General features: G+C 42.5%; 1 protein-coding gene across 1 annotated transcript in view; it reads left to right on the forward strand.

Moving 5' to 3' along the window:
- The first annotated feature begins 2,447 nt into the window (after positions 1 to 2,447).
- LOC109913833 (E3 ubiquitin-protein ligase TRIM58-like) overlaps positions 2,448 to 10,225 on the forward strand; it is a 47,460-nt gene continuing 39,682 nt past the window's right edge. The window contains exon 1 of the mRNA XM_048616666.1: positions 2,448 to 2,743. Within this exon, the coding sequence (XP_048472623.1) occupies positions 2,671 to 2,743 (73 nt within the window). The 5' untranslated portion in view covers positions 2,448 to 2,670. The remainder of the gene's footprint in view (positions 2,744 to 10,225) is intronic.

The raw sequence follows: 10,225 nt of genomic DNA on the forward strand, positions 1-10,225 counted from the left end.
ACACTGACAAACTGGAGTGGGTTTGCTCAGGTCAGTAAATATTATCGAGAATGTAATGTTCAAGTGGATATTCTATAATAAAATTGGACAGGAGGGAAAACTTATGTTTATTGATGGTTTTTAATACCAAATAAATTTGCCTTTAGCATTTTCAAATATTAAATGGGGTGAGACTGCAAGGAAGACCGATTTCACTGCTCAATTGGGCGTGATGTGCAACAAATACGTTAGTGAGGTTAGTGAGGCAATTAACATGTTTCTCTCTGTGACAAAAAAAGCTGTGCAATTTATACTCAGCAGAATGTTGATGGAGTCACAGTTAACATTAATTTCTGGTTTAATGTTCTCGCTCATCTCTGTCCACATCAGTGAGAATGTCCCTTAAATAACCAGCAATTGCTAAATTTAATTTCTAAAAAATTATTAAATTTTTTTTCACAGTACCTGTTCAAATTTGTTCTGTATTACATTTTACATGGGGGGAAGAGGTCAAAGGTGTTGTTGTTTATCGCGTATAGAGTGCAGATCTTCTATGAAACTGTCTCTGAGTCCACACTTGGTCTCACCGATCTACATGAGCCATATCGGGAGTAGCGGATACAGTAGACCAAGTTGACAGATATGCTGATGAACCCCTGTCTGATATGAAAGTATTGTTTTGGGCCTTGAATGGAGGTGAGGAGGTAAGTGTAGGGACAGGTGTAGCACTTCCTGCAATTGCAGGGAAAGGTGCCGGGTGTGGTGGGGTTAGTGGGAAGTGTAGGCTGGACGAGGGAGTTGTGGAGAGAGCAGTCCGCGACAAACAACAACACCTTCCGGTCACCAACCATTTTAACTTCCCCTCCCACTCCCTGGGTGACATGTCCATCCTGGGTCTCCTCCAGTGTCACAATGACACGACCCACAAACTGGAGGAGCAACACCTCATATTCCACCTCAGGAACATACAATTCGATGGCCTAAACATGGAATTCACCAGTTTTAAAATCTCCCCACCACATCCCCCCTCCCACCTCATCCCATGACAAACCCTCCCTCTCATCCTGCCTGACACCATCTGTCCATCTTCTCTCCCACCTATCCACCCACCCATCCCACTGACCAATCCCCACCAGTCCCTACCTGCACTCACTTATCACCATCCCACCAACCTTTCCCAGCCCCACCCCTCCTCTCTCTATTTCCCAGCTCCCTTCCCCCTCCGGATTTCTGAAGATGGGTCCCAATCCAAAACGTCAACTTTCCTGCTCCTCTGATGCTGCGTGGCCTGCTGTGTTTGTCCAGCTCCACACTGCGTTGTCTCTGACTGCAGCATCTGCGGTACTTGCTATCTCTGATTCCTGATCCGTTTGGCCGAGGGTCTTTAGTAAACAAAATGAGGGCAATTACCCTAAAGTGGTATGTAAGAACACAAAAACATCAGTTTTAGCAGCAGGAGTAGACCTTCCAGCATCGCAGTTACTGCAATTCGGATCTTTTGCTTGATCACAATTTTTTGCACAATCTCCATAGCCCTTGACTTTGTTGCGTGTTGATAATTCATCGATGTCGAACAAACTCAATGATGGAGTTTCCACCCATTTGGGGAGAGAGAATTTCAGAGCTTCACCATCCCTCTCAGTGAAGAAATTCCTCCACATCTCAGTCCTAAATTTCCTATGCCTTATTCTGAGACTGCATCTCCTGTTTCCACAATGCTTCGAGGGCAGCATCTCTGAATCTACACTGTCGATCCTTCTATATATTTTGTTTTCTAAAATGCTCGTCAGAAATCGAAATCGTTTAGAATTAAGTCCAAGAAGCAAAAAAAAACTAAACACGCTGTTTGTTTTATTTGCATGTTGGTCCAAATGCTGCATCCTCACGTCTCCAGTCCCATTATCATCTGAATAATTTAAAACCTTGAGAATGAAGTCAATGGTACCATTCGGCAGCAGGGCTTTCGAAGAGGTTGAGGGCGATTGTCCCGATGGACTGTCAATCAGAAAGCGAGAGGCGGGATAATGGAGGATTAGGTAGTCAATTGGTTGATTTGCTTGTCAATTAGATTTCATTTCTGGGGTACCATGGGGACAAGGAGACGGATCATTCAAGGTACCTATCCGTCGAAAGATGGGAGGCGGGATGTCAGCCAAAGGAAAAATGATTGGTGGACATGCTGTCACTCGAGCGGGAGGCTGTAAAGAACCGGGTTTCCAGAAAATCCCGGAAGCGGATTGGTTTTGCCCCTGCCATTCAGAGAAATCGGGGAGAGGATTGGCTATTCATCCGTCACCGAAGGGGCAGGTTTCCGGGGAGTTTAAAGCGGATTGGATGCTGGCCTGTCGCTCATATTGACGTAGTCGTAGGGTCGCAGGGAATTCCGAAAGCGGATTGGATTAACAACCTGCTGTTCAGAGAGTCACCGTACGAAATGGAAGGCGGGTTTCCGTGGAACCAGCAAGCGGATTGGATTTCGGCGTGTCGCTCAGAGCGAGTGGGCGGGTTTCCGGGACCGGGCCGCAATTGGTTTCGGAGCTCGGGCAACGAGTCGGGACCGGTGTGTAGAGAGGCCTAGTTGGTCCTTGTGGTGGTGATTTGGAGCCAGCCTCCTCCTGACTTTATAGTCGAGGCAGTTTATTGTTGAAAACTCTTGGTTCTTGTTGTTCGTTCGGTGGAAGCGGAGCCGTCATGGCAACGGATCTGGTGAACGAGCTGGAGAGTCGCTTCTTCCCCGAAAACCTGCTGAACAGTGAGGCCTGGGGTAAGGAGGGAGAGGAGGACAGAGGGAGGGGGGGCAACAGGACAAGAGGAAGGGGATCAGTACAGGGGGAGGGAGAAGCGGGCAACAGGAGGGGGGTATCATGACAGGGGGAGATGGGGAGATGGGGAGATGGGGAGATGGTGAGATGGTGAGATGAGTAATGAGTAATGAGTAATGGGGATGTGAGGAAAAGGTCAGCCTGATTCAGGTTATATCAGTGGGGATTGTATTTTTGTGGTTTCTCCAATTCTTTCTTTTATTTTAACAGCTTACTGGGCCTGTTTCTGTCTGCTGATCAGTAACTATGCTGCTACTGGTTCTTCACGATATTTTTGGTTTATCTTATCTGCTCAGTCTGGGGGTATCTGTCATGGAAAAGTGTATGTGTGGATGTGCCAGTGCTTCTAGGCGCCCTGGCTGTGTGTTCTAAGCATGGAATAGTCACAGCAGTGAGGAGGACCAGTCAAAGATTGAGTTTTAGAGGCACAGTAAGGAATCTGTGCCAGTCTGTACTATAGCATCATAGGCTCTGTCATAGATTTTAACAAAAGGGAAACTCTTGAATGTTGGCTTTACAATCGCGTTCTGCTGAAGTGAGGGAGCCATTTTACTAGCTTTTAGTGTGTGGATTGTACTCTAGAAAGTTCAGATTTAAAACGTAACCCTTTGAAAGGTGACATATGGGAGTGCATTCTGGCAAAGTGTCAGATATTTGGAGCAATTGTAATGTGTGCATAATTTTTAAAGGAACAATCCACACCCACCTTCACCTCTCTGAAGAGCAAATAAATTGCATGGGGCCATGTCTTCTACTGTCTCGGACTAAATGCTGAAATGTTCGATCTACAGTTCCCTGCCCCTCTGCCAGCCTGTCTTTCTCGCTTATGCTGTTCCTTAAAATGTGCTTCATTGATTAAGCTTTTTTTATTATCTGTCCTAATAGCTGCTTCAGTGTCAAATTCTGTCTAAATAGTTGAAGGTGCTTGGTAAAAGAGCCAAAAGTAATGAACAGCAGTGTGAGGAATCATAAGTTTTTACAGTCAGTTGTTATGGTCCAGAAATTGCTGCTCGAGTGGTGGAACTCAATGCAATATCAGCATTCAGAAGGAATTGAAGGGCTCAAATTTCAGAGGAAAGGTTAATTGCATGGAATTGATTACATTGCTCTACCATATAGTCAACGCAGACGAGACAGGCTGAATGATCGCTTGCTTGATAGCATGGCATGACATTAGTCTGTTCAGCACAACAGATCATTTGATTGCTAGCCCATGTTGTGTTTATGTTCCACTCAGTCTGCGCCCCCATCTGCCCGCATCTAAATATGCCATCATGATTATCTATTCCCTTCTCCTGACTAATCATTCTTTAAATACATCTCAACTATTTGCCTGGTTGTTTGTTAGTTCAGTTGGTAGATGCCTGGTTTGTGATGCAAACTGATGCCAACAGCATGGGTTAAATTCCCACACTGACTGAGGTCATCATAAAGGTCTCCCCTTCTCAACCTCGCTCTACACCTGAGGCGTGAAGTGAAATTCACCTCCAGTCATCTCTTTCTTTCCCTCCTTCTCTCTTCCTCTTTCTCAGTCTCTCAGAAGAGAAGGTAAGCAGCCTGTGGTCTTCTGGAACTATTTGCCTCAACCACCTCCTGTGTTTGCAAGTTTCCCATTCTCACCACTCTGTGGATGAGAGAGTTTCCTGTGAATTCCTGATTGGATTTTTTAGTAACTCACAGAGATCATCAGTAGTCTTATTCTGTCCCACACAAGGAAATACTCTTTGTTCACACTCCAAAACTGTCTATAATTTAAAAGAACTCTGTTACTTCATCCTTTGGCCCTTTTTCAAGAGAAAAGAGACACAGCCTGTCAAATAAAAGCAAAATAGTGTGAATGCTGGAAATCTGAAATAGAAACAAACTATATCTTGGTTTCAGGTCATTACCAACAACTAGAATGGCCACGTACGTACTCTGACTCCAACAGCAGGTCAGAGACTAGGAGTTGTGCCGTGAGTAACTGGCCTCCTAACTCTTGAAATCCTGTTCAACATCTGTAGGGTGCTCAGGAAGAATGTGATGGGATACCCTCCACTTAAATGGATGAGTGTAGCTCCAGGAGCGCTCCAAGTTCAACACTGTCCAGAACAAAGCAGTCCATTTGACTGGCATCTTATCCACCACCTTCAATATTCAATCCCTCCACTTTTGACATGCAGTGGCAGCCATGTATATTGTCATGTGGGGAGGAGATGACCACATGATATTATCACCAGGCCATTAATCCAGGGACCCAGGTTGAATTTGAATCCAGTAAAAATCTGGAATTAGGAGTCTAATGACGACTAAGAAGCACTTGTCGATTGTCATTTAAAAAAACCCATCTACCTATGTAATATACTTCAGGGAAGGAAACTGCCATTCTTACCTAGTCTGGCCTACATGTCACTCCAGATCTACAGCAATGTGGTTAACTTTTAACTGCCGTCTGGCCAATTAGGGATGGGCAATTAATGCTGGCCTAGCTATTGAATCCCACTTCCCATGAACAAAGTAGCAAAATTTTCAAGGTACAATGCAGCATCTCATCAAGGCTCCTTTGATAGCACCTTCCAAGCCTGCAGCCTGTATCACTTAGAAGAACAAGGACAGCTGAACCATGGGGCACCAACAGCTGCAAGCTTCCCCCTCAAGTTATCATGACTTGAAACTATACAGCCATCCCTTAATGTTGCTGTGTAAGATCCTCAAACTGCCACCCTAACGTGCAGTAGTGCGCCCAATCTCTCACGGACTTCTGCAGTTGAAGAAGGCAACTCACCACTGTCCTGTCAAGGACAATTAGGCATGGGGCAGCCATTGATGCTGACATCCCATGAACAAATAAGACAGTCTCAGGTGAGAAAAGCACTATTAATGTTTTAAGTTTTACATAAAACTTAAGAACTGAGGAAAAGTGGAAACGTGGTGGATTTAAACTGTTGCAAAAGAGAAGGGAAAGTTCAGAGAGATTTAAGATTGACAAAGATTAACTAACAAATATCACAGAACAACCATCAATCCCTTCCTGATATGTATCCACAAATTTCTGGTATTGCATGTGTAAAAATTTGTTGCACCCTGTCCAAATCCTCAAAATCCTTTCTATAATTTGTGACCAGACTAGATGCAGTACGCTTAAGTCTAGCCCAATCAAGGTTCAATCCAAGATTGACATAACATTTTGTTAGTTTTCAATTTTACTCTGCTCGAAATAAAGCCTACTGCTTGGTTTGCTTTTTTACAGCCTTGCAAACCTGTGCTGCAACTTTGTGGTGCATTTTTAATCATCTTCCTGACTCCACATTCTCTGACCTTAAGTCTATTCTGGGACATCATGTTGAAGGCCTTGGAAAAAATCCAGATGAGTTCCATCCACTGTATTGCCACCCTTCCGCCGTTACCTCAACAAAATTCGATGATTGTGAAGCAAAATATCACTTTTAAAATACCAAGATGTCTATTTCTATTCTGTCCTTCAGTAGGCCTTGATTATTTTTCTTGCGACTGATGTTCAGCTCACTGCTCTAGAGTACCCAAGATATATTCTGTCCTCCTTGAATATGGGATTACATTAGCGACGTTAGCTTGTCCTCTGGTGCTAAACCTTTTTCTGATCAGTTGTTATGAGTAGAAATGCTTTTGCTGTTTTTTCCCAAGATTCTTTTGAAATATGCAGATGCAATATATCAGGGGTTTATCCTCTGCATTTGTTCAATTTATTCAATGTTTCCTTTTTTACTTTAAATGTCCTTTCTATTTCTGTATATTCAGTGACTTATTTACTAGTTTGGCTCCCTAGAAAATACCAGATCAAAATAACACGTGTGTGGGATCTTCAGTTATTTTGGGATGGAGCTGGTTGCTATTGTATGGTATGCCTTAGTTTAAATTAATTTTATAGCAAAGAAAATCCACTAACAGTTGGGATAAGGGCCAAAAATGATGGAATCAGTAACAACAGGAACTGATGCTTTGTAACGAATTTCTTGCTTATGCACATGCTGGCTTGTTTCTCTAAAAGAGGTCATATCATGTCCTGTGTATGTTAATCTCAGCGAAAGAGAGGAAGAGGGTTTGCATTTAAATAATCCTCTGTGACCAGTTAAGTAAATTTGAAATGTTGGCTCCATTGTCAGGGCAATGGCACTCTGAGTTGCTTATTCAGAGATGGTAAAGATGTGAAAGGCTGAATGGCCTCCTTTGTAGCTGTGTAATGTAGGAAAATGCTGTAACCAGTTTGTGCGCAGCTAGATCTTTCAACAGTGATGGGATGACGATCAGCAGGTCTTGTGTTCTACTTTTAGAGAGAAGTTGATTTGAACATCACAAGGGAGAATTTCCATGCTCCTACAATCATCGTGTAGGATATTTAGATTCACCTGAGTGGACAGATGACTTACCATTTAATTTGAAGGTCCGCGCTTCAGGAAATGCAGCATGCACTCTGGACTGCTATTAAGTGTGGACCTGCATTACGGAGCTTGATTTCTGAGTGAAATTTGAGCACCAACCTTCTGACACATTATTAAGAGAAAGCCAAACTCATAATAGGTAAAAATAATTGGGTCATATCTCAGTACTGGTGGTTCCCACCTGTCAGACATAAGAGTTAATTTTATCCAGAGGATAGTTAATTGTTGAGCTTGCTCATATATCCGATGGTTGAAGTGAGTAGCAGCGATATATTTAACAGGAAGTTGGATGAGTTTCAAAGAAATCAAAGGATGAGATGATAGTAGGTGAACCCAGTGCACAGTGTGGAGAATTTGGGGGCAAGTGGCCTATTTTTGCATTGCAGACCAACAATGATGCCATCTGAAATCACTGAATAGTTTAGTCAAACAATAAGGGAAAGCTTGTTGATGTATTTTGATTAAAGTCAAACCTTATGCTCCTTCCACAACCCAGTATCTATATTTTCCTCAGTTGTCAATTCTCCTCCTGTGTGGGACACTATCAAAAGCTACCTGTAAATCTAAATACACCTCATCTACTGGTTCTCCTTTGTTTGTTTATGCCAGAAGTAACATTCTCAAAATAAATCTCCTGAGCTTATCTGATGTGATTTCCCATTCATAAATCCACATTCACTCAGTCCAATCTTGAAGATAGAAGAAAAATACCTAATTGGTTTCTCTGCCATTCCCTGTTTTACACTATAAATTCTCCAGTCCTCACCTTCAACGGCCCGCATTTGTCCTTTGCTTATCTTTTCTCTTTACCTATCAATAGAAGCTTTTACAGATCATCTTTATGTGCCTCACTAGGTTGCATTCATATTCTTCCAGTTTATTGTTTTCATGACTTTTTTTTAAAGTCATAAATTGCTCCCAATCCTCAGGCTTAGATTAGATCAAAGAATGTAGGACGTAATGTAATTTTTAGCTTTTGTAAACCATGGTTGTTTCAACTTCCCTTTGGGTGTTTGTACCTGAGAGGAATGTATTTATGTTGTAGACCTTGCTGTATTTCTTTAAATACAAACCATTGAGTCTACCGTCAAATCTTTCAGTGTCTTTTCCCAATCTGCCACAGCCAGCTTACTGCTCATGCCCTTATATGTTTGTTCAAATTTATTACCCTAATTTCACTGTGAACTGTGTCAAATTCGACCTTCATGCAAATTCTGTATAAAGCTTCCTTTCCAGCAAGATCGAGACATAACACCAAATCCAAAAATTCTAATCCCTAGTTGGGTCCTCAATGTACGATTCCAGAAACCCACCTTGTACACACTCCAGCAAGTCCTCTTTCAAGGCATTAGTGCTGAATTGTTTAACCCATCTATATACAAATTGAAGACCTCCATTATTAGTGTAATGCCCACATCTCTAATTTCTTACTTTATAATGTGCCCAACATTATAGAATACAATATTTATACTTCACCTTGCTGTTTCCTAGCTTTACCCAAACTGTTTCTAAATCTTGAATGTCAGTCAAGTCCCTCTCTTATGTACAATGTCATCTTTTAATAGGTGTACTGCACCACCTCCTTTGCCCTTTTCAGTCTCTCCACATGTAGAATATCCTTAGATATTTAGTTCATGATGTTGGTCACCCTAAAGCCATATCTTTGTAATGACAACTAAATCATATCCATTTACCTCAATTTATGCATTGAATTCATCAAAATATTTGCAAATGCTGTGGGCATTCAGAGAGAAGCCCTTTTATTCAGCCTTTTTAACATTGTTCTCCATTTTGACTCTACTTGATGCCTGATATTGCTTAATGTATTTTTACTTACTATTATTTTACTTCCTTCTACTGGTTTTGCTTCCGTTGAATCTGAGCTCTCCATTTGATTCCATCTAGTTCAAACCCTCCTCCCCACAGCATGATAAAATGTCTGTGCAAGGAAGTTAATCCTAGTCCTGGCAAAACATGCTCCACCTGCTCCAGTTCTGCAGAAATCTGATGCCCTGCCAACTACAATTGTTTTCTAGCCTTGTGCTCAATCCCTCTATTCTCCTGCTTCTATGCTCATTAGATGTGGAGCTGAGAGAATTCCTGAAATGACACTTTCTCAGTCTACTTCTTAGCTCCCTGGAATACGCTTTCAGGACCTCATTCCACCACCAACAACCCCCACCCCACTCTTTCCACCCCCCGGCCAACGCGCACACGACTGTTATTCATGTAGGCATGGATGACTCAATATCTGACTGTTGACCCTTTCCCCTGAAAAATATCCTGACATCAAGGAGAACTCTTTTTTGCTCTTCAAAAGATTGGCTCTGGGAGCTCTCGCATCCACCTGAGATACAATTTAATGTTGCATCCAAAAGAATGTAGCATCTCTTCAAGAGATAACAAGGTGCAGAGCTGGATGCACACAGCAGGCCAAGCAGCATCGGAGGAGCAGGAAGGCTGACGTTTCGGGCCTAGACCCTTCTTCAGAAAAAAGCATCTCTTCAAAACTGGTTTTGGATTTTTCTGCTTGAGTCTCTGAACTAGAATTTGAAGACCCAACTTTGACAGATTTGGGAATGCTATTTGCTGATCTAAGACTAAAACATGACATACCATTGTTAAGAAATACTTAGATTGAGCTTCTGTTGAAATTTTAGGGGAACACTGGTATTTCATTTGTCAGGCAAGTTGAACTTGTATGTCTGCTTTTTAATTGCTTACGCTTTTGTCTGTTAATAAATACTTTGCAGTGAACTGAACAATGTGACTGTGCTCAGACAGTGCGACAATCCATGTCCCCTCACACATCACCCCACCCCCAACTCAAACCTAATTAGCTATTATTTAGAGATAGTAGGAACTGCAGACGCTGGAGAACCTGAGAATACAAGGTGTAGAGCTGGATGAACACAGCAGTCCAAGCAGCATCAGAGGAGCAGGAAGGCTGACGTTCTGGGCATAGACCATTCTTCAGAAAAAGGGTCTAGGCCCGAAACGTCAGCCTTCCTGGTCCTCTGATGCTGC

This window comes from Rhincodon typus, chromosome 35 (assembly GCF_021869965.1).
Source record: "Rhincodon typus isolate 14 chromosome 35, sRhiTyp1.1, whole genome shotgun sequence".
Taxonomy (NCBI): domain Eukaryota; kingdom Metazoa; phylum Chordata; class Chondrichthyes; order Orectolobiformes; family Rhincodontidae; genus Rhincodon; species Rhincodon typus.